General features: G+C 37.2%; 1 protein-coding gene across 3 annotated transcripts in view; it reads right to left on the bottom strand.

Annotated features, from left to right (window-relative positions):
- Positions 1-25,644, bottom strand: part of POU6F2 (POU class 6 homeobox 2) — a 303,385-nt gene extending 277,741 nt beyond the window's left edge. Inside the window, exon 1 of one of the 3 annotated variants that reach the window (XM_032442548.1) lies at positions 25,483-25,644. In XM_032442548.1, coding sequence (XP_032298439.1) covers positions 25,483-25,587 — 105 coding nt within the window. In that variant the 5' untranslated portion in view covers positions 25,588-25,644. Of the gene's footprint in view, positions 1-24,718; positions 24,946-25,482 lie in introns of those variants that run through there. The other 2 variants (XM_015855018.2, XM_015855019.2) reach the window with 2 other exon arrangements.
- Between the last annotated feature and the right edge of the window lie 1,165 nt (positions 25,645-26,809).

The following is a 26,809-nucleotide window of genomic DNA, read 5'->3' on the forward strand; positions in this document are numbered from 1 at the left end:
CTTTAGCACAAGAGCAGTAACAAAGCATGGCAGTCATCATGCTCTACTCCCTCCTCATTCAGCTGCTTTTGGGGTTACTTACCACTGTCTGCTTCCTTGTGTGGTAACATCAATCTCTCCTTGGACTGCTATTGAGGAAAAGCAATTGTCCAGAAGTGGAAGTTACATGTAGTTCTGAATGGGGCAACTTTCCTGTGTTCATTATAATCAATGAAGTCCCCTTCATTGACTTCTGTAAGAGATGGATCAAAGCAAGACCCTTTCTTTAAGGTCTTTCTAAACACATTTCACCTGAAAATGCCTAGCTACTTCCTTCCAGGAAATGTACAGACAATTCAGGCAGAACCCTGTTTTCAGTTTCACAACAAACTCGGATTAAATGAATTGCTTTCTGTGGCTCTCTAGTGTCGATTTCAATTATGGCAAATGCTGTGTAAACCCTAGGCTTAAAAAATACATCAAGAAAAGCAGGGTGAAGGCCAGCACGCATGTGTGAAGCACCACAATCTTGGTCACACTTGACAACCTCAGTAATAAAAAAATAATTAAAACAAAAAACAAACAAAACAAAACAAACCCATGCTAAATAAACCACTGAAAACAAGCATATGCTAATTCATGTCCAATGAGTTCAACGGAGGAAGTGAGTACATAAGCAATGGCCTTGACTTTAGCAGTTCACATGTTCCAAGCAAATTTCAGTACTGTGTGCACCACTGCAACTTAAAAGCATGAATTCACAATTCTAGAAGGTTACTCATTTGGACCCCTAAAACCATAGTTCTAAAACACTCCTCCTCCCTTCCCTCACATAATGTAAATTCTATTGAATCTAATAGGACAGTTCCCATGAGGAGAGCCAATCTTTGGAAAAGTTTGCATCATTGCTCTACAGCCATACAAGATCACGGCAGAAAAGTTTGATCTAGATAAATTACTGTTGGGCATGAAATTCTTACAACAATCTTACAGGGTTTTTTGGAGTATTTGTTGTTGTTGTTGTTGTTTTATCTAAGCTCTACCCAGTGCATTGGGGGAAAAAAATGGAAAAAGAATCAAGTACCTAAGTAAGCCATCAGCTCAAGTATATAAAGTAAGTATATACATTCTTTATAAACAGGACTCTTAATAGTACCTTTAAATTATAAGCTACACTTTTATAGCATCCCCATGGAGTTCATTTTAAAAATGAATGAATGAAATAATGCCAGTGAGGCTACAAAATTTCTCATCCACACCCCCCTACACCAGCTTATCTAGTTCTAATGTCTAAGACTGACACAGATGCAAACTGCAGCTGCTTAAATGACAACTATTGTTCACTGCATGATATTTGGTGAAATAAATGCTGGAGCATGAAATCCATTAGTGCCACGTATCCAATACACTACATTTGCAAAGACTTAGTTGAGGGAGGAGGGAAATTCCACTCCCCAGATAAACACAGGCTTTAAAGTTATTATTATTATTATTATTTTCTTTCAACAAAATATCTATTTTTTGGAACATTTCTATCTGCTGGTATCCTGAAACTCAATGAAATACCTCAAGGCAAGTATTTGTTCTCTATTTCCTGTTGGAACAGTGCAAGAACGTTCTTTGTTTTATTTGAAGAAAGCAGCAAAGATGGCAACAACACATAGGTGACTTCACTTCCTTGGGAGAAAGAATGTCCAATCTATATATTTAATATACATTTATGTGCTGTATAATTAAAGCACCTCAAAATGATCAACAGATGCTGATGAGCACTTATTTTTGGAAGGGGGATGTTGAACAACAGTGGATAATCAGAAGTGAGGTCCTATTGAACTGCTTCCACAGAGAACCCTTAACAGCCATTTCTTCAGACTAGAACAGAACAGTAGACCTGTGGATTTTGCCTTGTTTAACTTCCCATAGATACAAGTGACTGCAAAGCATGGGGAATGAATGAATGAATGAATGAATGAATGAATGAATGAATGAATGAATGAATGAATAAATAAATAAATAAATAAATAAATAAATAAGGGGGGGGGGGAGAGAGGGAGAGATAAACAACCACATACAGTAAGAAAAAGAATAGTAAGTTCTTTTTGTGGTCTTTTTCAAACAGCACAGAAAGTGATCCTAGGTAGTTATGCTGAATAAACACTGATTTAGACAGTTTCCTTTTGCAATGTTTCATTTGCTCCGTGATCCAAAACTGTGAGAGAATCAGGGCAGTTATACTGAATATGATAATATTACAAAGAAGAACTGTGATTTAAATAAAATGAAATATTGTTAGTGTATTTATGAATGATCTGTTGTGTCTCTGAATGACAACTCAAATACAAGCAACAATTACAGTTTTAGTAAAGCCATTCACACACATAGAAGTGTGATTGCCTCTTCTTCCCTTTATGAAATAAATTACTACTCCTCTCAAGTCAATTAGTTTATTTAAAACAAACAAACAAACAAAAATTTCCCCCTCCTGTAGAAACAAACTTCATTCAAAACGAATCTATCTAGACAAAAGGCCCAGTTTCCCTACCGCTTTGTGTTAGGGTGGAAAAAAACAGTTGTCTGCTAGATTAGTGAAAAATAACAACTTCAGAGAGCTAGACATGCTGAAATGTTTCAGTTGAAATCAAACTCTAAGAAATTTTTTAAATGTTTTCAACACATCAGCATGAAGCATCGACCTAGTTGGAGTCACTTAGATCTAAAGCAAATGCACCAATTGTTTTCACAGCATGCTTTTCTTCTTCAAGCTACAACAGGCAGACTGGCAACTGCTGTTTGGAAAGGTTTTCAGCCCCCTGCCTTGGTCTGCTGTAGCCTATGACACGATCAATACAAGGGTTAGAAGGCAGAGGAAGCTAAGGAAAGATTATGAAGATGAGGTGAGCGACAGAATCACCTTACAGGATCCGTTCTCTCTTCCTGCCTCACCTTGAGCCTTTTCTGCAGCAAATATGGGGAACCATTCTGATTCCTGTGCTTTGAGAAGGGGTAGATATGATCAGAAGGCTGCATGGTGTGACCACAGACAGCACTCCACAGATTGGAACATTCTTCTCAAAACAGATGAAACATGAAAGAAGATCCTGCCTGCAAATATCTTTTATTTTGGCAGGATGAGATGGCGAAAGTGCTAAAGAAAGCTTTTCTTTCATTAATCAACATAATTAACATGCATGTTGAGAAGTTCACTGTGAAATAAGACCTTAGCATTCTCCTTTAATAACTTCATGTCAACTCAGCTGGTACCATCTGCATGCAGCTCTGCTATGGCCTACCTAGTAGAGAACAGCACCTCTCAAGCAACGTCCCTCCCTTTGCACTGGTACATAATGCAAACACACTTCAGACACTAGTCTTGGTTAATAAGCCATAGCATAGATCAGTTTTTCTGCTCTGTTATGTAGCTCTTTTCAGTTCTTCGGGTACCAGATTATCACAGAATTGTTGTCATAATCCTAACAGCTCTTGTTAGAGATTTCATGATGAAAAATGGAAGCCCCTTACTGCAGACACTATGCCATTCTCCTGCTTTATCCTAAGAGCAGTTTGTGGAGACAGGTGGCTGAGCTTGAACTTACTGAGTAGTGTGAGAAGGGTGAAAGGAACCTATTCTTCAAGGGAAAGGAGGAAAAGGCCCTGTTTAGGACACTGCTTCTTCTTTTCAGTGAAGCATTCCGAAGAATCCCAAGAGAAAAACATATTTGGATATTAATAACATACAGCAGCCAGAATATTTCTGTGATTCAGTCAACCCACATTTATATTTTAAAATGATAAAAGATAGGAAATGGAATGGAGAACAGAGAAAAAAAATAAGCCTTTTTCCCTTTTAGTGACATGAATTTTATATACTTATTTAAGTGCTCTACAGCACAATCACACTATTTACTGTAGATTATGTAGGCTCAAGCTCAGTATGTTACTCCAGCCATGACAGGCCTCCTTAGACCCACTGCATACTCTTTATGCATCAGTCCGTAGTGATAATGGAATTAACCCCACTGTGGCATAATTGTGCTGTGCTTAGAAGTATGGGCTCTGAGCAGTGTTTCATGCCCAAATAGGTAGAAAACAGTTTGGATCCAGAGGAAAACACAAGCCAGCAGACAACGAGGGATGAGCCCTCCAATCTGCATCATGTTCTAGATTGGCTCTTAAATCTATGATTTAGCATATCAGTGAGAAATTTGAACTGACTATATTGGCTGGCTGAAGTTCTGACATCTCTAAGAACCAGTACATAGTGGTTATTTTATTCAGACTGCCTAGGAAACCTGTAATCACACTGTCATTTGACAATTAACATGCGCACATTTACTTATTACTATGCTGATAAGTACCAGGCTCAGAACATAATTCTATGATTAAAAGGTATGGAATTTGATTCAGTTTCATGCAAAGTCTTAAAGTATGGGCATGACTGGGGTCACTCGTGCTCTCAAAATAATGCATACAGGTAGCTCCCTGACTGGGAGGCCCTCCTGGCGAGAAATGAACTTCAAAATGAACTTCAAAAACCAAGGCCATGAAGTTTCAGTCACAACTGAGCTGTTTCCTACGAGATCCAAGCTGGGCCAAAACTTTTGCTTGTAGTGTTAGAGTCAGAACCTATGTGGCAAAACAGGAATTTATCCCCCTTGCTTCTTGACAGTTATTGAAAACTCCCATTATATACTGGTGAGAGTCAGCAGACACCAGTGCCAGGTGGCACCAGTGTGACAAGAGTGAAGGCAGGAGAAAGATGGCAAAGCACCTTGCTGCACATGGCAGAAACACAACCTGCCCCTTTAGGACCCGGTCTGAGGCATGCTCCCACATGGGGTCACTTACAGGGGTACAGCTTCAAGTGCTGATGGTATGACATTTCTGGAGGATCTCCTAAGGTCTTTTATCCCCAGCTCCTCTGTCACAGCACCAGCACCAAATTACTTCCCTCTGAAACCCACAGCTTTGAGAGGCTTCTGTCTACGGGACAGCCAAAGCAGAGCAAAGAGGCTGCCTTCAAGTGATCATAGCTACCTATGAGTATACTAGAACTTCTGCATCTCCTTTTCTCTGATAAATATTTACGTGGACAGTTTATGAAAACATGTTGGGAGCTGGAGAGTACTTAAGCTTTTTACTTTGAATAAATTTTGCAAACTATTACATATAAAATATTTTAAGGCTGTCCATTTTTATCTTTTTTCTTAAATTTGGTGTTATTTCTTCATCTTTACACAATACAGCAAACCCAGCAACATGTTTAATTTCATACATCTTTGCCTAAAGAAAGAACAGGCAAGCTCTTTACAGCAGCCTGATAAAACTGATAAAAACTAACCAAGCCCAGTCCAGATACCAGTATGCATATATATATAGCAAAGAACTTCTTGTTGCGAAGAACCAGACAACCAGAACTCCTAAAAGTAGTCATTCTCATTCCATGAAAGCCCTTTTCTCAGCTCTACAAAGGAACAAGACTTTTGAACACAGGGTGCTTGGTAAGCACTGAAAATCTTGATCAAAAGGAGGTTCAGATGACCTGGTCAAATAAACCAGAGGCCACCCTTCACTAATAACTTATTTACACTATCCAGCACTGCAATCACAGTGAAGTGATTATATATTGCTCTGAAGTAATTCTTGAGGGGAAGAAAAAGAAAAAAAAAAACAAACCTCTGTATTGCAGTGGAAATTTTTCACAAGATGCTTTGCTCTTCTCCATTTTTCAGCTCGTATAAGAACTGCAGGACAGTCTGTATTTGTTCTTTAAATACTAATTATACTGACTTCATGGTACGTTTAAAAACATTTCTGAAGGGAAAATTAAAATCTCATATTGCAGAAATTTCAAACCCAACAAAAAGTTTTAAAAACAAGATAATAATTTCCAGTTATAATATATATTTTTTTCCATTTTAAGATAAAACTGTGCTATGAAACATCCATTCTCCTTAGAGAAGAATTAGAGTACTTCAAGCCCTCCTCTTTGGTACACCACTTATGACAATTTTTATTAAGTCAAAGTATGACAATCTTTGGAAATCCATTTGCAAGAACTAACCTGCCACCCAGAATATCAAAAGTAGCTTTTTATACAAGTATTTCTGTTTACAACTGCTATATAGTGAAAGGCACAGTCCATATCTCCTAACTTGGGTTACTAAGACTTTCCAGCATAGCTTACTGACCTTGCTTTTCTTTATAGCCTACAGATCGAAATGAGGTTTTAGAGTGATTCAGACTTTGATGTATAATTTTAAAGATGTCTAAGTTAGAACAGATGAATGCCATTCAATAAATTATATCTCAGAAGATATACAGATACATATTAAGAAGAGTCTATCCGTAATTATAGGCTGGAGGAAGAAACTTACTGACTGAAAATTACAAGATTCATAAAACATATAAGTACATCTGGAAAGCTAAAAACTCCTTAAAAGTTACCCTGTATTAAGTAGATGGAAGTATGCCAGGCTATTCTTCCCTTAAAATATGTAATAGTAAAATTACAATATCCCTCCAGCTACCAGAAATATGCTATAGTTTTATATTGGTCTCCAAATCAAAAATTAAAAAAAATAGAAAGTACTAAGTCTCTCATTAAGAGGATACTTGCAATGATTTTCAATCCTTTCATGTAACATTAACTCTACACTAATCCCTAAAATTGGGATAATTTTCATTTGTGCAGCTACAATCTTTTTATGAGATGAAAATGACAGATTTCTGAGAGGAAAGAAAAGAGTGCTGAAATGAAGCCAGTTAAAGGTCTGGCGCACAAGTCTTATGAGGAATGACTGAGGGAGCTGGGATTGTTTATTCTGGAGCAGAGGAAGCTCAAGGGAGACCTCACTGCACCTCCTGAAAGGTACCTGAAGAGGTACAAGGTACCTCTTCTCCCAGGTAGCTAGTGAGAGGACTAGAGGTGATAGCCTTAAGTTTTGCCGTTCAGGATTGAGATTAGGAAAAAACATTAGAAAGAGTGGCTATGCATTGGAACAGGCTGTTCAGGGAAGTGGTGGAGTCACTGTCCCTGGAGGTGTTCAAGAAACATTTAGATGTTGTACTGAAGGACATAGGTTAGTGAGAAATACTGGTGATACGTGAACGGTTAGACTGGATGATCTTGGAGATCTTTTCCAACCATGGTGATTCCATGAAACCATTTCTGGAGGTTTTCAAGAATCACATAGATGTAGCACTGAAAGAGGCAGTTTAGCAGGCATGGTGTTGATGGGTTGGCAGCTAGTAATTCAGCCATGTCCAACCTGTTGGCAGCATTCAGCCTGGAGCAGCTAGTAATTGGCCCTGCCCCACACCAAAATGGTGGTGGCTCTGCTCTGCCACGTGGCTCTGCCCAGCTCTGGGCGTGCACCCATTACTCAGCAATAACCAAAAGATCAGCCCAAAACATTTGCACTTTATTCAGTGCAGCCCAGACAAGTCAAAAGGTTGGAGAGCCATGGACTTTATAATCTTAGAGGTGTTTTCCAGCATTAAAGATTGTGTGACAACTAATGGGTAAATAGATATAAACCTTAGGCATACTGTAGAAACAAATTTATCACTTGCATCTCTTCCCATGGAATTTTCTGCTTACGCTAATCAAATAATGTTTGGACAACTCAACACTGCTCATAAATGTATGCTCAAGCTGATAAGGGTGAATGTGTACTCACAGAAAATGGAAAGAGAAGACTATCATGTGCAGTCTGCTGTGGAGATTCCCATGCTCACCCTTCTCACCTATTGAGAGGTAAGTCCATATTCCAGCAAAGCCCTGCAGCATACCCTAATCTTTAAAGGTATGAAGAACATCACCTGCATGGGGGAAGCAATGCTTCTTGTTGCTAAAGATCTTACACTATTTCTAGAAAGGTAAAAAACTGAAAGTAATGTAATGTAAGTAATGTAATGTAAGTAATGTAACATAGGAAGACTCAAGTAAACAGAACAGTCCCTTGTTAGCAAGACAATTTCTCAACTGAAGAAGCAGAACCCTGCTAAAACAGTGATTAATTCTTTACCTTGGAATACATCCAAAGACTACTGAGTCTTGCCACAAACTTCAATAGATTTTTGGATTAGTCCCTAATTAGTATTTACACTTGGTCTGCCTGTGCTCATGATGAAGGTCTGTTTAGCACTACCAATAACAGCATGTTTAGCAACAATGTCAGAACTACATCCATATACACAGAATGCACAGAATAAAAAAGTTTCTGTATTAAGAAACTAGAGGGAATAAATTTGCATCCTATTTTATAATCTAGCTCTTTTCTCAATTGGTACAGAGTGAAACGGGCTGTTTTATCAGATTTTGCTAGGAACAAGCAAATATGTGAGGTGACCCTGATACACTTGAATTCTTTCCACTGATGCTGTTATGTACCCCAAGTATATAGCTGCAACATGGGGAAAGCACCTGAAGGAGAACTGCCTCCAAGATTGGAAGGAGCGTGCAGTAAAAACACAGAAGTAGCATAGGTGTTTCAGAGGCCAAACACTACCTCATGTTACTAAGCACAAATATTAACATATGTGAGCTATTACTCAAAAGAGAAACATGGTGAAAGAACAGCCTGTATCTGTGCAGCTGCAGAACTACTTTATTTTATTTTATTTTATTTTATTTTATTTTATTTTATTTTATTTTATTTTATTTTATTTTATTTTATTTTATTTTATTTTTTCATTCTGTCCTCTAGCAGTGAATAGCCTGGCCAAACTCTAAACTGGAATTGGTTTACATTATCCTTGAACCTCTACTTGCAATGCACTATCTACTTACATGTATACACACCTGTGTAAAATCACTAAGCTCAACAGGTATTTTCCATTTCATCTTGCAGGTAAATGAAGGGCTTCAAAACCAGAGAATGTTGCTTTTCTGAAATGCTTAAATATACAAGTATACTAAAAAGATATTCTTTAAGACAAATGCAGACATACTGACATAACATTATTCAAGAATAAAACCCTTTCATGTAGAAGCCCTGCATAAGCAGAGAACAAAAAAAAGCAGTCATATTGAATGCTAGCTGTAGTAAGTCAAACATATTTTATGTTGAGAAGGCTTGTTACCAACATTATAAAGCAAAATGCTTGACATGGTAGATCCTGGATTCTCAAGACCATTCAGTTTTTACCTTGACTGTGATTCTGTTCAGGCTAATATGAATTCTCTAAAGGGTAATATGAGAGTTGAGGTAAGGGAATGAATCACTACACCTTGGTTTTCTAATCTTTCCTCTTTAAATGTCAAAACCCTCATCAAGGTGCTTGGAAAAACAGCCTTGTATATGTATATATTAAATTTTAAAGAAAGATTTAACTCATACCTTTGTATGCAGCGGTAGAATAATTATTTCTTTGTTCCTTCTTTAAAAGGGGATTTTCAAAGCTCTCTATTAATGTTCTACTTTTTCATCTGTGGTACATCTTTCCCCTTTGAAGAAAAGATATCGTCACCTATCAAAAAAAATCCAGTTTTGAACTGTTTTCTTAACCCTTAAACAATAATCCATTGGAAAGTCAGACAGTACCAAAACATAGGAAAATGAACCAAACACTTTTCCAAAACTTGTACTTCATGATGATCTGTATTTTGTAACTCTGGTTTAGGAAGCCATTGTGAACAAAATAACAACCTTTTAACAACGGAGGCCTAAATGTTCCCTGACCAAAAGACAGTTCACAACAGAGTCTGCAGCTGCTCATAGTTTGTCTGCACTCCGCAGGCAATTAGCTTCCCCTTCAATGTAACACAGATGCATGTAACTATCACATTTCTTCAAGCATTCTCCATGGAACTAGTACAGAGAACCTTGCCTGCAAAGCTAAAACTCAGCAATGCTGTAATCATGCTTAATCCTCTATCATTATGAAGAATGCTAATCAATTTACCTTATATTTGGGATCAGTGAAAGAGTTCAGTGATTATCCATTGCTGTTAGCACAAAGCTGAGTACAGCACGTCACACTATAACTGCAAAGTTTTTGCAATCCTGCCTAAATACATTTCTCCTTCATTTCTTACTTTAATTCATAGCTTCCTGACAGATCCTAGGACAGTGTATATAAAGGGATTCCTGAAACTACCTTAGTCTATTTCTACACCATGTTAAGACCTAGGCCGTAACGCAGGGCCTTAATACATTTACTAGTTATTTCATGTGTACTAGATACTCCACAATCCGACAATATTAGCATTTCAAAAACAGTGCCTGTCCCTGCAGCTGTGTTTGTACTTCCTTGAGCCTGGAAATGCCAGAAGCAGCAGAAGCTCAGGGTGCCCTCAAGATAACGGCATTAAAACCAAACTGTGTTTGCTTTGCCTGCAGGTTCCAATAGCTCAAAGCGGCCTCAGCGGCCTCTTAATTTTGCCCCAGCACAGACCTTGACTATCCAGTAACAGCCACCAAACAGCACCAAGTCAGAGGCAGAGCAAGGAAAAGGGCACTGTGCCCTGCCATCATGGAGTCTACTCCCTACTGAGGGCACTCATGCAGAGAAGACAGTTATCCATCTCTGCTCCCTCATGCTGCTCTCCTTCATCTTGTGGAAAATTTAAAAAAAAAATAATAATTCTTAAATCCAGACTTGAATGAAGTTTTTGTTTTTAAAAGGCTCAGAGGCTGTGTATTATTCAACAAAACCTCAGCTTCTCCATTTCAGAGCAGGCTGCAATCTGGTCTCACAGCCCACTGCTTAGGGTGTCTTCTACCAGACTTTTAGGGAAACAGCAGGTCTCAATTGCCCTGACCAGCCTCACCTGGAGCACATCTCCCCACACAGGGCCATTAGTCCTTGTTCCTGCAATGCTGCGACTCTGTCCCAAGACTACCTGTGAGCCAACATCTCAGCATGGCCTCTTACCTTCCTCCTCACAACTGCCTTGCATGATGGCCTGGGCTATGCCAGCCTTGGTCCTGCCTTGCTCCGTCTCACTCAGGGAAGAATCCCTTGCTGTGTAAAGGTGCTTCTCAATTTCCATCTCAGCTGATGTAAACAAATATCTTTGTGGAATTATTATATTTCCAAAAGCATTACATACTCATTGGATTTCCACACAGCCTGATACAGAGTCATACTATTTCCTGAAATGTCTGTCCTTTTCCAGGAACTCAGTTTCCACCTGTTTTCTTCCATTATCAGGTTTCTTTCTTCTGACTGAATTTGAGTTGGCAGTCACACATCCTCAGTTTGGTGGTCTCTTAGGCAACTTTCAGTTACAAAAATGCATATATTCTCATTCAGTGTAAACACCGACTCGTATTGTTCCTGTTGTGGTTTTCCTTGCTCACTTCAATTTATCATGGTTTTGATATCTTGTGCAATCAGCTGTCTAGTACACTTAGCGCCTATGGTTATTGTTAGGCGCAGTTCATCTCTTACTATGCCTTTTTGTATACACATTCATAAAGATTATACATATGAATAAACTTGCTCGTGATCAACAAATTGTAGGGTAAATGTTACAGACAAAACCCAGAGCCTAACATTTTACAGCATAAGAAGTAAGAAGACATCACTGTGCAGGCTTGAAAAAGTGGAATTGTTAGGAGAAAAGATAAAAATATATATTTCTGTGGCTCATTACCCACTCTGTTACATGATACTACTGCAATTACATGTCCCACATTCTCCACCCTTGAACTAAAGAATCAAATAATGAGTCACCATACCTAATATTTGCTATCTCTAATGCCAGCAGTAACATTTCCTGAGCTCAGAGGTACAGACCGGGGACTAGAGAATTAAGAGATTTAGAACTATAAATACATGCCTTAATACCAAAGTGAGTTTGCATACAGAACCCATTCTTAACAATTTATCTCATGTTCATTTGAGAAAACAAAAAATCTTGTATTATTTTGGCAAAATTTCATCAATCACATAACGTTGTGTTGTTTTGTATTTCCTCTGCTGCCTGGAGGAGAGACCTTTGCTGCATGAAAACATGAACCAAGGGCCAAAAATATATAATTTATCTTCCTCGCATTACTCAGTGTCATGTGCAATATGGCTGCAGAAACAGCATATATTCAAGGTAACATTTACTAAGTAGAAGCTTACCCAAAGCAGAAGGGTATTGACTGCAAAAGCAGTATATTTTACAAGAGCAACTTCAAAAGGATCATTAAATTCTATCACGAGAAGACTATCAAGTGCAACAATGCCACTGCTAACAGAAAAATTTGGGGACTCAGTTTCAAGGACTGCTTTATAGGCATGTTCTCAGTTTTTTAGGGATTATCTGAAATATAGTTGCCAGTTTGCTACTGCACAGCTCTAATATCAATTTGCCTTCAATACAGGCAGAAGCATGGAACTTAAGCAATTAATATCAAAGCTGATAGCAGCTAAAAGGGGTTTTTGTTTGTTTGTTTGTTTGTTTTTAATTTTGAAAAAGAACAAAAGATGATGGAGCTCAAGCCCTGTTTGTATACCTGCATCTAAGTGATCATATTAGCTCAGACCTCTATTAACTGCACCACTATCACACATGTGCTTTGCTGATCCGTGTTAGGACAAGTCCATGAGCTTGTACTCTGAACAGATTAAGAGAAAGAATGCAATATGGAGGTGTTTCTATTACCATCAGTCCTAATTTTTCCACATCTTTAAGTCCTATGACAAGCAGTTTACTATATATATAACTGTAATAAAGCTCTTAAAAAATAACTGAAAATTTCAGCCTTAGCAAAGCACAGTTTTTCTCTATCTTCTGTATCCCACTTCTACTCTACGTTTCCTTTTTCTTCTAATTTTGTTTTTTTTTCACTCCCCCCTATTGACAATTACTCCTTTCCCTTTGTACATCATCACCTTGGTACTCGTAAACGGTTTGTAGTAGCCACCCATTCCCCTTTTTCCTTCAATACGATGTATGCTCTTATGAAATCATACATTAGATTATGGTTGCAATTGTAAATAATGCCAAAGAAAAGCTAAATAAGTCTCAGAAAATTACCTACTCCTATCAAAGATAAAGTCAGTGTAGTATAGGAATTAAAGTGGCTTCAAGCTGCTGAAAGTAGCAATTATATCTGTTCAAATGATAATCCAATGTTGTCTCTCTTTAGTAACCCAAAGCTTTTACTTTGCAGTAAAGTAACTGTGTTAGGCACTTAAAGTGGAAAAGCACTTGGCTCTGCAATGCTTCCATTTTACAACACTGTAAATAACTAATTGAGGCTGTGGAGAATTAAGAGCCATGTATGACAAATATGGGGCTTCATATGTCTACCTTATACAAATATCAGTGCCAATTTATATCAAAAAAATTCCATGTCAGTCACTGCTCTAGTAAAACTACTGGTGAGGTTGATAGGTTTTGCCTTTTGGAAATCCTGATGGCAAGATCTCCATGAAATTATTCGCTGAAATTGAAATTCTGCTTTAAACCTTTTCTGCTGAAACCTTTAAACCTACTGTTCACGTGAAAGAGAGAAAGAAAAAGTCCACATGTTTCTTCCAGCTTGGTGTTTTAAAATTTCCTCTTCTCTTTAAAAAAGTATGGAAATCTCCCCAGAGAACTTTAAAATCAAATAAGTTTTCTGAAATTTGGCCTGGAATATTTTTTTTTCTTTTCTTTCTGAAGACAAACCCATTACATATCAGATACAGTATTCATAAAGGCTTAAATAGCATGATATTCATAAACAGGAAAAAGAAATGGGCTTAACTTCGAGCAAGAAAGATTAATTTTGCTGTAAGGAAAACTCTCTAACAGTACAAGTTAAAATACAGATAATTAAAGACAGAATAGAAAGGATAAAGATACTATGGGATCAGTATTGCTGGAATTTCAAGAACTGCTTAGACAAATACTTGTCAGATGTGACTTAGCTAAGCTGAGTCCATCTACATGCCGATGTCTATATAGTTACTTTCACGCTTTTTTTTCTGTGAATCTTCAGAAGATCTAGATGTTTGGAGTTGCCAAGAGAACATGTGCCAACTACATTTTCCAAAGGCTTGGAATATATTAAAACTTGAGTGGATTGTCTCAGGATACCTGAAAAGATATAGCAGATATGATGCTATTACTCCTTATCGAATCAGTATTTTCCCTTTTAAATACAATACATCTTTAAAATGGATGAAACTATGCCATATCTCCCTAAACTTTGCATAAACATCTGAAGTATTTTGGCTGAAACTGTCTCAAAAAATATTCAAAATGAGGAAAGTAACTATGTGGGAATGCCAACAGCAGCAGCGGAAAAGGTCTTCCGACAGAAAATACTACTTTAATTATAGAAGGTGCTACAAGCCTTGCCAATACTTGTGCTCCCTTGTGCACCCACAAAATGGGGAGGCAATAGAAGGGGTTATGGAAAAAAAATGGAGCAGGAAGCTTCTGCAAATTTCCAAGTAATCTCCTAAGTCTGCCCAAACATTGCTATTTAAATATTTTTTCCCTAGTCTGCCTAAATTTTAAGATGTTTCCCGTTAATTTAACTCTCATTCTGTGTTTCACTTCTCTCTTTCTTTGCTGTGTTTTTTTTTCAGCCTTTGACTGGGAGTTGAAGCGTTCAAATGACAAGTATAACATAAGGCATAGAAAGAGGGAATTTAGCTGACATTAATTCCGACAAATTTCATTTGTTTTCTTTTTCACTAATCCAGGTATACTAACAGAATAAAGCTCTGGAAACATAGATCTTTGTCAGGTTTTGCAGCAAACTACACTGAAGACCATGGGGTTAAAAAAAAAAGAGAGAGAGCGTAATAGATTAAACCTTTTGTTCTGTTCAGTGGTAGCTCAGAAGTATACTCATCTGAAAACTGTAATTAACTTGACTGATTGAGAGAGCAGTCTTTATTTTGGTCTGGTTGTCTTCTCAGGCACTGACTACTGTAGTTTGACTTCCCTCCCTCTTTCATGTTTTACTTACTACCAGCAAACATGCAGGTGATGGTAGGTAAAACAGAATCTGACACTTCCAACTTTTTTTTTTTTTTTCTTTTTTTTCTTTTCCAATTCATCTGATCAGAATGGATGTTAATGAACACCTATGTGTGGCTAAATAAGGTTTAGTCTGTCTTCTCTTCACGCAGTCTGATTTCTGCCTATCCCTTTTCTATTTCCATCTGAAAACTGGTAATTCCATTCCATCTATTTGGGCCTAATTCCCATTTACACTCTGGTGTTTTTCTACCATTCTGGAAATATAAAAAAGCTTTGAAGTACACATAAATAAATGACTTTTACACCCACTTTACAGCTGTTATGTGCTGCCAGATGGCATAAAGAGGTCTTAGGATAAAGTAGAATCAGGCTATCTCCAGGGGCTAAGCTTCTCAAAGAAGAAAAATAACCAAACACAAGCATTAAAGAATGAAACAATAATTGCTATTTTAAATAAGATTTTTCTTTTCAAGTGCCAATTCCAGTCTTGGTTACTTTAGAATTAAGGGAAATTACATGAGAATTCTTACTGTTTGCCTTGCAGGACTGATTAGAAAAAAAAGAGACCAGTTTGAACCCAGTATAATTAATATCAGTCAGGGCATAGAGCATACCAGGCCCCATTTCAATGTCCTTTCTTTTGCTTTCTGTGCTTTCTTGCTGGTTTGCTTAGGAATTTCGTCATACAGTTCCTAATTAATCAAGTGGTGTAGAATACACTAGGAAATTTGCTCAGGTAGGGGCTTCTGAATCTGATGGAACAAGCTTCTTAGCTGCTGTTGATCATATTTACCTGAATGCAACTCTATTTAGCTCCACAGCTACTTGTGATTCACACTGATAAGCATCAGATCAAAAACAGATCCCAAGAACACATCTTGAACTTACTCACTTTTAACATCTGTTTGAGGTTTAGTGTGCTTTTATTTCCTCAGGAAAATGTGAGGTTATTTTGCAGTTGTTGCTTTGTTGTTTGGGTTTTTGTTTTGTTTTGTTTTTAATAGTAGTAGCTAAGATTCACCTACATACCTTAATAAATGCCTATTGTAACAGAAAGGAATGACATCGTGGTAACAATAAGGTTAAAAAAATTCCAACACACTGGTCAGATTAAAAGCACAGATCTCTGTGCAGTTCTTAGTTCAATAAAATGCTGTGGTGCTTTGTGGTCAGAAGGAAATATCCCTTCAGCAGCATGTGTTTCTACAGTGTCCTTCATGAAAGAGTCAAAGGGTACTTTACAATCCAATCCAATGTTGGATATAACCTTTTAAATAAATAAACTGTGGTTTAAGGATTTAGAAATCACTAGATCAAAGAATGTAATCTTTGAGATCTAATAACTACGGTGATGGGCCTGACATAAGGACATGAGTAGAACAGAACAAAGGCTTGCTGAATATCCACAGTGCCTCTTGGGTTAAATTCATCACAGGTTCAACCTAATTCCCTAGTTAGGGGGCAACCTTCAATTTCTCCTTTTGCTAAGAGTGCAGCAGGAATTTTAAAATAAACTGAAACCAACACACGTAGGGGAAGAAACTCCAGACTCCAGACCCACTTTTGGCTGACAAACCCAGGCGTTACTTTCAGAATGCAGGCCAATGAGTCCTTTGCTTAACCCTGGAGATGTCAGATGCAGCCTCCAGGTTTTCACCTACCCACACACCCTCCTACACAGACTTCTGCTCTCCTGGAACTGGAGAACCAGCTTATTTTTTTGGTGATACATGTCTAAATTCCACTGAGGTCAGGTGAGATCCAAGTCTTCAGCTTCACATTGACTAAAACAGAATGCGTTGCTGATGTGAGTTTTCCTGTTGACTCTGTTGATGTGCTCTGATGGATATGATTAAATGATTTCACTGTGACCCTTCAAATAAGCAACATCGCTAATACAAACAAACACAAAAATAGCTGTGTTCAGAGCAATTAAAAACCCTCACATGCTGCTTTGCAGTACTCCAGATTTTCCTCCATCAGGCTTTGCTCTTATAGGTTTTAATATTCATTTATTTCTGTGAGAAGCAGGAATAGGCGATGAGTGCTGCATCCTAACTTTGGGAAAAATCTTATCTTTCTATCTTTCTGACCATGGGCATTGTAACACACACTGTACTGCTTCTGCCTACCATTTCTCTGATCTGGCTGCAAGACTAAACTTCTTTAATACTGAATTCAGTACTGCAATACTAAGGGTACAAGAATAAAGCCAGAGCATCCAACTTTTAGGAGCTGTTTTGTTTTTTTTCTCTTAGTAAACAAAATTTTTTCAACTCCAAGACCACAGTTTGCCCCATAATGATAAATCACGAGGAATGACACTAAGCAAAACAAGCTTGACGTCTTCCATTTTATTCTTCCACATTATAAACCACTTATGCATTTCCTACTTCAACATTTCCTCCAAAACACTGAGAGTTTCTTGTTTGCAGATGTTATTTCTACTTTGTGTAGCCCACTTAAAGAATGCAAAGCATATCTGGTACACATAAAGGGATGGACACAGTCTAGGGAAGACTTATGGCCTGACTTCCTGAAATAGCAGTTTGTTTCCTACAGCAGCATAATTCTCTTTTATTCAAAGTTATTTTTATTCACTTGAAACTTAACAGTTTTCACAGGATGCTTTTCAATTTTTCCTTCATTAACAGTGTCTGAGCTGGAAAAAAAATATCAAACAAAAAATTTTCCTTTGGGAGCTTTGGGGCCTAATCCTTCCTTTAAGGGAAACTGAAAGCATTAAGGCCTGACTGGAACAAAGTGCAAACATGGTGTGAAGTCCTGGACTCTGGAAGCATTCAGTGCTTGGCAGTACCTCATGCCATTACCAACAGTATCTCAGGAGGGTCTGCCTTTAAACAGTGTCAGAGCTATTTGCATGTTTAACCCTTTTTTAGTTTCAAAGCTAGATTCAGTAAAAATGAAGCACATTTCTTGGTTTTTATAGAAATAAAAAATAAAAACATCACAGCTTTTAATAATTTCTTTTATAATACGAAGACAAAGAAGACGATGCTAGTTTGCTGTTGATGGGAAACAACGTGATTTTAAGTCATATGCTTGAGATCAGGATATAAGATCTTCTAATTTATTTATTTGTTTGAAAACGTATATAGAAATGGGATAAAGACAATGCCTTTTAAAAATCTGACATTTTATTCCATAATATTCATCCTTACTGCACAGGAAATATGAGTGAAATTCAAGTAAAACTTATGTTAGATTTTTACAAGTTGGCAGAAAAGTAAGCAGAAAAGTAGTCCGAGACGTTGACAGCTTAGCGTAAAGGACAACGCTGTGATGCAGCACTGTCTCCTACAGCCTGTCTAATGGCAGCTGTTCTGCAATATGTTTAACATGAATTTCACTATTTTCTGTTGCAACTTCTGTTTCCATAGAAGGGTCATAAAACACTTTTGTCTTTTACTGTTGCCCCTGCAATGTTTTATTTTGGGATGCACAGTTATACTGCTGGATTGCATCTTCCAAATATGCACAGAACCTGAGAGCCTTGAAAATGCTAGAAACTTGTAAAGTAAAAAATTACTTGATGGGATCAATTCCTTTAGGTGACACAAAGATACATTCTAACTTTTTTTTTTTTTCCTCTTTGTACTAGGGCCCACAGGTTCATAGTCCCATTCTGCAAAAGATTAGTAATGGAAATAGGTTGTATTTAGCCTGTAGTTTAGGTTACAGTAACTGGAAATACTATGGGATCCAAAACTACTCTTACAGGTAAGATTTTGCAGCAATGCTGATCACACTTTAATATATATATATATATATATATATATATATATATATATATATATATATATATAATTATAGATATATATTTAACAGTAATGTGGTACATGAAAACCAGAAGCACCTGTTTAGAACAAGAGTGAGTATCCTGTCCTGTAAATCTTCACTGGTATGAGCAAACAGCACAGGACAGCTGTGCAGCTACACCTGAGAGTATGATCAAGGTTTAGGGTATCCTGGAAACATCTTTTCTCAACTTTAAGGATATGCACAGGAGTTAATGATCCCAATGGCTGTTAACATGTGTGAGTAAAAGGAAGACCATGCATGAAAATTTACCAGATCTAGTTTTGCTGCAATAAAGTGTGGGAAGTACAAACTGTACTACTCCTTGATAATAGTAGTAGGTTTTATTTATTTTAAAAACTACAACATCTATCTTAAACAACTTAAGGAAAGATTATTTATGTCACTGAAAATGTAAGTTTGGCTTGGAATAAAGCTTTTTAGGTATCCCCTCCCACCTTCTGCTTTCAGCTGGTTCCCACTACCACTTTTAGAAGTGGCTGGGAATTTAGAACATTCTCTTGATCTTCAAAATTTTCTTTTGATCTAACAGTTAGACAAAGCTCTCCTGTGGAACAGCACTACCAGTCAACAGAGAATCAGTAGCAAATATCAACAGCTAATCTTTCTCTTTTGAAGAAATAGTCCTACATATCAGAGAGGTTTCAAAGCCAGCGATAAAACAAAAACCTCGAAGCTATAGTCCATTTACCTGTAGCCCTGATATCCCTGAAATGTAAAAATGTTCCAGGGCCTTGAATTACTGTCTTTAATCCTAATTGTCAGTTCTAATTACAAAAGAGTTTGCATCGCATTTATTTAGCTGGCATTTAAACCAGGATTTGTTGTATTTATTAGCAATGACAGTTACTCAATAAGCAAGATGGACCAGATCCTGGGATGTGTTATTGACATGAGAAGTCCCACTGAGCTCCGTGCTGCATTGTGCACCTTGCGGCAGCAGACATTGATGACATACCTAACACTGCCAAAGCTGTAGACATCTTGTGTGCACTTAAGAGAGCAGCTCTTAAGTACAAGCTTAAGTCCTATTAATGAGATATCATTTCAAGTATATACTCAGAGTGGACTGGTCTTCATGCCATTCTTCAACCATAGGGTAAGAAGCATTGCAAGAAGATGGCACTGAGAGATGTAAATCACAGGAACAAGACTGTTTTGCCATGTTCTCATCTAATGCTGAAAATGCTGTGTACAATTTGTTTTCAATTGTCCTTTTATTTTCTTCCATTTGAGCTGCAGCTCAGATCAGAGAAGAAAAATAAAAGTCTTGTTAGAGCTACAGGTCAGTGGAAGATAAGAGGCTCAGCACAGTCACTTCTCTGTACCATACATACAAAAGTGGCCCAGACTGGTATTTAGTTTATCAGTCTACAATCTAGAAAACACAGCAGAGGTACTTGAATGTAAATGCATTGCCAAAAGATAAAAATCTACATCACTAGACGAGCGTTGCTTGCCCAGCAATTTAAAGGTCATCTGGCATACATTATTTTCCTCTTACAATTAGAATAATAGTGAACATACACAGAGCATAAACCACAGCTTTTTAAAGATTTGACCTCTTAATTGGCCTGACCCATAAACTAACACATGAGGCAGCAGAGGAGCACAGAATGGAAAAAAGTGAAGAAATTCAATAAGGGAAAATGACTAAAGATGTTTTTAGAAGGCTGATTTAAATTAATACCTGATTACAGTGTGAAAACAAGGAAAATCTTTTTAAGCATGAATGAAAATGATAAAAATCCATCTTTTCTGTTGTAAAAAGAAAAGTCAACAGAGAAATGCATTCTTTTGCTGGAATCCAGGCCTAGGACCAAAGAATTTACATATATTAAGTTAACGAGATCCAAACTCCTCTATAACAAATATTTATACTGTAAAATATTACCGCTGCATTCCTGCACATCCTTACAATAATAATTCTTAAGGACACAGTATGCTGGAGAGCGTATAAAACAGCACGTTTCTGTGGAGATGGAATGCTTCATTATCAGAGTACTAGCTTGTTCATAAATATTAAAAAAAGAAAATACATATTTTTGAAGTTTTTCAAACACAATTCTTATTGTTTATACTGTCTCTCTGCTACTGGAACCAGCAGTCAGCATGTACCTGTCCATAAGCCTCTCTCTCACTTCCTTGAGGTGCAGAAAACAGCCACTGGTGTGTGTAAAGGACAGGCTTGTCCATGCCGGGCACTGAGTGAGTCAGCAGGGGGCACGTACTCTGACCTTACTTATGCAAGTAGTCATGTTACAGGATTTGTCCCAAACTGTGGACAAAAAGGCTTTAAATCTTTCCTGAATTGTAAAGTGGGTCCTAAAACTACATGTTAGATGGTTCTTTTCTGTTTGTCTAAGTTATACAAACTCTTGTAGATTAGAGATGGGAATCTTCCAGGGGAGAAGGATCTTCTCTGTTACTACAAGAGGAATGACTTAAAGACACCTCAAGACAAAATTGTGCTGTAGAGTTGATTTTCACCTGGCACCTGCCTGTGGTAGAAATTAAGCTCCTGGATATGCAATGATCTGCGTACAAAGCAATACTGACAACAGAAGAAACTTCTGAAAGCAGCCCATGAATCAAATGGCTTCTCCAAAACACATTCTGTTTCGTCATCAGAAATCATGAGGGGAAAAAATATAAAAATAAGGGAGCCCCAAGCCCAAAGATCTAAAGAAGAGAGCAAAATATTACCCACCAAAATTGGGCCTTGGAGCTGAACTCTCTCTGAGTAAAGAGCATGTGCTTACCCTTGCATAAATAGTTTTTAATATGAGACGAAATGGACCACCGTCCATTTTAAAATATTTGAGTAGCTTGGATAGCGTGTTGGAAGAAAAGTCGAGCACTGTAACAATAATTGCAAGTGCCTGCTTATTTGCAGAGCACTACGTAATTTACAGAGAGATCTTATTTAACCCCCTCTTCTCTCTCTCCTTTTAAAATAAAATAAAATAAATAAATAAATAAAATAAAAAAACAACCACTATGTTTGCAAGAACCAGTGAACACAGAAATGTGCAGCCAGCCCAGGCCCTCAGGCCGGTGGATCAAGATGGCAGGCTGGCCTTGGGTCCCCTGGGGCCAGCAGAGCCAGAAGGGTGATTGGACACGGTGACCTGTCTGCATGAGATGAGACAAAAACAGGAGGGCTGTAATGCTGATGAACTAACCTGTCACTCACAAGCTCAGGTCTGAGGAAGGAAAAAAAAAAAAAAAAAAAAANAAAAAAAAAAAAAAAAAGAAAAGAAAAGAAAAAAAAAAAGAAAAATGTGCAGCACAGATTTATTAGAAAATATACAAGGGAGAAAATATACAGCACAGATGGAATAATTAGATAATATATTTAATTACCTTTTAATTACCTTTTGATTCAGATGGGCTCAGGACATATACAGAATGTGGCACAAAATCCAACTAATTGCTTATATAAAAACAAAAGACATTTAGAGAAATAATGGGTATTGTCGTTCAGCATGCAAGGGAAGGATGCTACAGACTATTACAGACTGAAACCAGGGTTTTATTCCAAGCACTCCAGTTATGAATCAAAATCACAATGAGCAATGGGCTTCTAGATCTTGACACACAAGGCAAGGAGGTTGCTCTTCAGAGTACTTGGCTGTTTAATTGCTTGCTAGGGGGAGGAAAAGTCCAGAGGGAAGGCACAGGCACAGTTCTGCACTTTGGAGCCAGCACTGCCAGGTGCCAGGTAGTGGAGGGCTGTGGCACTGTGCCAGCCATTGCTAACACCAGTGGGAGCCACTGTGGACACTGGAGACAGATGAAATCATGGATCAAAAAAACAAATAAATAAAAATAAAAAATTAAAAAATTAAAAAATAAAAAAAAAAGAGTGGAAAATGCCTTTAATGATGAACATGTAATCCACGTTGAGAAAGCCCTTAAATCAGCATGCTCCTGCAATTACTTTCTGTGTCTTACACAGACAAGCGTTTGAGCTACAAATAACTGCTAGTGTTTCTGATGTCTACTGGAGCATAGATACACATGTATAGCTTGGATTTTTAATTAGGCAAGCTCACACTCCATTAGAAGCAAATGAGATGGAATTTAAAGCTACATCTGCAAGATTAGCCAGAACAAAATTTAGTTCTCACTCAAATCTGGAGAAAAATACGACTCTGAAATAAGAAGAGCAAATGATAAACATTTATTTAAAGTCTGATTTCTGAGGTTTGAAAGTTAACAAGGACTTTAAACTTTTTTCTGAAACAATAATGTCAGGAAATGAATATATCTTCTAGCAGTATAAACATCCTAAATGCACAGATCTTTATTACTTACCAGTATTAAGTAATACTGAGTCTTACAGAAATCTCTTACAGTACTGAGAGATTTCATGGCCTGAGGTTTATTTTTCAATGGTTCTTTACTATTATCAGTTGAATACCAGAGTACATTAAGAAACTGCATTTCTAGTTTCAGTAATGAATTTTAATTATGCTGTTACTTCGTTGTTCCCAAGTTTTAAATAACACTTTGATTTTATAAGTGCAGAAGACAAATTATTTTGTCAAAAAAAAGAAATCATTAAATTTTTGTTTAATCTTCACAAACAGCTAATACTGACCAGGCACTGCACAAGTAATCAATAACATACTTAAAAATTATGTGTTTTTATGAACTCTTTTGGATGTATCTAATTACACACGAAACATGCAAATATGCACCTACGGGGGTCTAAAAATTATTTGCCACACCTAACACATTAAGTTGCACAATAATAATATGCATGAATTCTGACTTTTGAACAAAAAGTTACTAAAACCTAAAAGAAAAATACATTTAGGTATTTTAAGTGTATTCTCTTGTTATCAATTTTTAAGAGATAAAATACAGTAAGACAGTAATCATTTATAAACATTTATCCAGGCATTCACTGAACTTTTTAAACTGGTGAAATATGAAATGTTGCACACAGGAAAAAAAAAAACAAAGCCAAAAAACATGCTCACACCCTTTCAGCCTCAAAAGCACTCTCCTAGAGCAAGCCAGCTTTAAATACAAAATAGCTAACACATACGTTCTTACATGCCAAAGAGAAAGTTACATTAAAGAGATTTTACAAGCTTTAAGAATTTTCAGGGTTTCAGGGTACATTTTCTGTCACCTATACTTGCCCCAAAACCTTGCTATTGTACTTGCTGTAGAAACATCAAATATTTTTCTTTAAGACTGAACAAGTTTACACAAAAAAGTAATTAACGAATTCTAAAATACATATTTTCATGCAATGCAATACTAGCAAACATGCTCTGCTTTTTAGGTACAAGCCAGCCTAATAGAAAGCTGTTAATGTTTGGGGGATTTTTAATAAAAAATGTATTTTCTATTTTTAAAATATTTAAAGCAATAGAAGTCTGTGGTAAACATGGTATTACATATTTGACATTTTCCGCCTAGAAATGCATTACTGTGTACGATGGTATTAATAAACCATGTGCTTTGAGGGACTTCTGTGCTTTGCCATAATTTAGTTGAAAACAGTGCACAGGATGCGTATTTTTCCACCATTATATCAATGTATAGGAAACAAATACTATGTCATCACTTCAGCAGCATGCGTACACTACACTGGAAACATATGCAAAAAAAAAAACAAACGCACAAACTTTCGAGAGTTTGAAAAATACCTTATGCCAGAGACTGATTTACAAAGCAGTGGCTAATGAGAAAGTGTTGAGCACTTAAGATTTTGTCAGAAAAAAAAGAAAACAGACACCCTGTTCCGACTCCAGCTGCATTCATAGGAAAACAGCCCTCCGTGTAAACAGGAGAAAATAATTTAATTTCTGTCCCCACTCCAGGTTATTATTTGAATCAAACGAAAAGACAATGATTCCCCTCTCTTCTGGCTAAGCTCAAAACATCACAGTTAAACACACACATAAAAACTACAGACTTATCAGAAATCACAAAACAGAAAGAGAAGGACTCACTGACCCATTTGGAAGACAAAGACGACAAAATGGAAAAGCTCTAAAAATCAGCTTGTGAGGCCTTTGAGAGATATTCTTCTGGCATTTCATCACAGCAGCCCCAGACCAGTTCCCTTCCCTGGATACAGGGAGGGAGAACTAAATAGAACTGTTTATTAAAGCTGTTGTGCTGGATTGCATTAGGAAGCACGAGCAGACCACCTGGACCTTTCAGATTGTGGCAGTGTTTAATTTGCAGACTGCCCCTCTGCAGCAGCAAAGACTACTACATTTACCAAGCTCAATCACACATTATCTGGGTTAGGAGAAAAGAAGAAAAAATATATATAATGTAGAAATAAAGAGAAAAAAAAAATCCACAGCCTGTAGTATAGGAATACAGTCAATATAGGAATAATGAACAGCATCAGGAATAGAAAGCAACTCCCCAGAAAACATAACACTTTCACTGTTTAGTTCTTCTACTTCAGCACATGTAAACAAAATACAAAGGTAAATTAATAAATAGATTGATTTGGCAAAGCTCAGACTAAAGTACAATCCGGGTTTATTAGAAGAAAAGCATGGTATTTCAGGTTTAACTCGTGATTCTCTGGCCAGATTATTGTGGTTCTTATGCCTTTCTCACTTTCAGTACCACACTCACTGGTAGCTGAAGATAAAGATAGAAAGATGGTACTGTAAATATGAATTATGTGAATCATATGGTTAGACCCTTGTGAAAAAAAAAAAAATAAAAGGGGAGTTGAGAAATGGCTGACTCCATACCTGACCAATTACAGCTTGCATGGTCCCTGTGTCCTGCTGAGCTGAAAGATCGCAATCCATCATATGTAGTCTTTGAAAAGGAGAATGGGGGTTTCTGGCATGCATCTGTCAATCAACTTCTGCACTCACAACCATCACCAAAAGCAAGGGAAAAAAAGTCAAGCTGCTCCACCAAATAGGATGAAACAGTCATGTGACCTTCAGCACACTCACACACATACATACTTCCATATAACGTATGAATTTTCTGCAGATATGAAATGACATTGACAAATACCCAATACCAAGTAAATAAAGTGAGACAAACAGCTACTCACCAAAGACAAAACACTTGCTGTAATCTTCAGCCTAAAGATTTAATAATCCTAAAAGGTATTTTAAGCTGTGGCTTTTCTTTTGAGCCTAAACTTTTCAGATAAGGTGATATAATTTTATATATGCAGACAGTGGTCAGGACTTTAACCCCTTGTGTCCTCCTCTCACAGCCTCTGCTTTTTATTTCCCCCTCTATATTTCTATGTTACAGCTGTTTCAGCTCCTGATTCTATTGTATTTTTTTTCTTCAAGTTTCTTTTGTGTCAAAGTGCCTTGCACTGTTTTTTTTCATACATACACAAATTAGGAGAACTTAGTAGAATAAAATTACCAACAGGAGAGGAAGAAGCGGGGGCTGTGGATCCTGTGTCAGAGCTCACAGCCCCAAATGTGCCCCCTCTGCTTTACTACAACAAATGTTTTCTTTATTGGAAATATATATTTAAGTATTAGCTTATGCGAGATGTGATGAGCACTCAAAATATAAAATATTCAGACTATGTAAATCCTACTTACAGAATCCTTTCCATTTTGAAGGTTAGCAGAGTTTTGGTTCATTCACTGCTCCACTGAACTGACATAAAATGTTGTTACTTATGATGGCAAACATTACCATTTTTTTCTAATGGAAGCAGTTTGTTTCATATATCTTCCCCTCTGAGTTAAGATTTGCAAGAATTTCCAAGACTATTTTCTCTTCTTGTCAAAATACATCAGCCACTTGTCTCCAAAAACGGAGTGTCGTGAACAACACGCCACGGCATTGATTGCTGATATGTTATTGGCCAGTGATTGCTGAAGGGTGACATTAATGTAACCCGGTAGCACTTTAACCCTTCGAAGATCAATGCAGTCCTCTGGCAGTAGGTTAGAATAACAGCTCATATCATTCTTGCTGCATCACATCTTCATGTAAAATATCAGTCCATCTTTCTGCCCTCCTAAAATTGCATTTTTGATATTAGTGCAAAAAAGTTGATTTTCAAAGACTGTCAGAAGTAAAAATGCACTA

Source organism: Coturnix japonica, chromosome 2 (assembly GCF_001577835.2).
Source record: "Coturnix japonica isolate 7356 chromosome 2, Coturnix japonica 2.1, whole genome shotgun sequence".
NCBI lineage: Eukaryota > Metazoa > Chordata > Aves > Galliformes > Phasianidae > Coturnix > Coturnix japonica.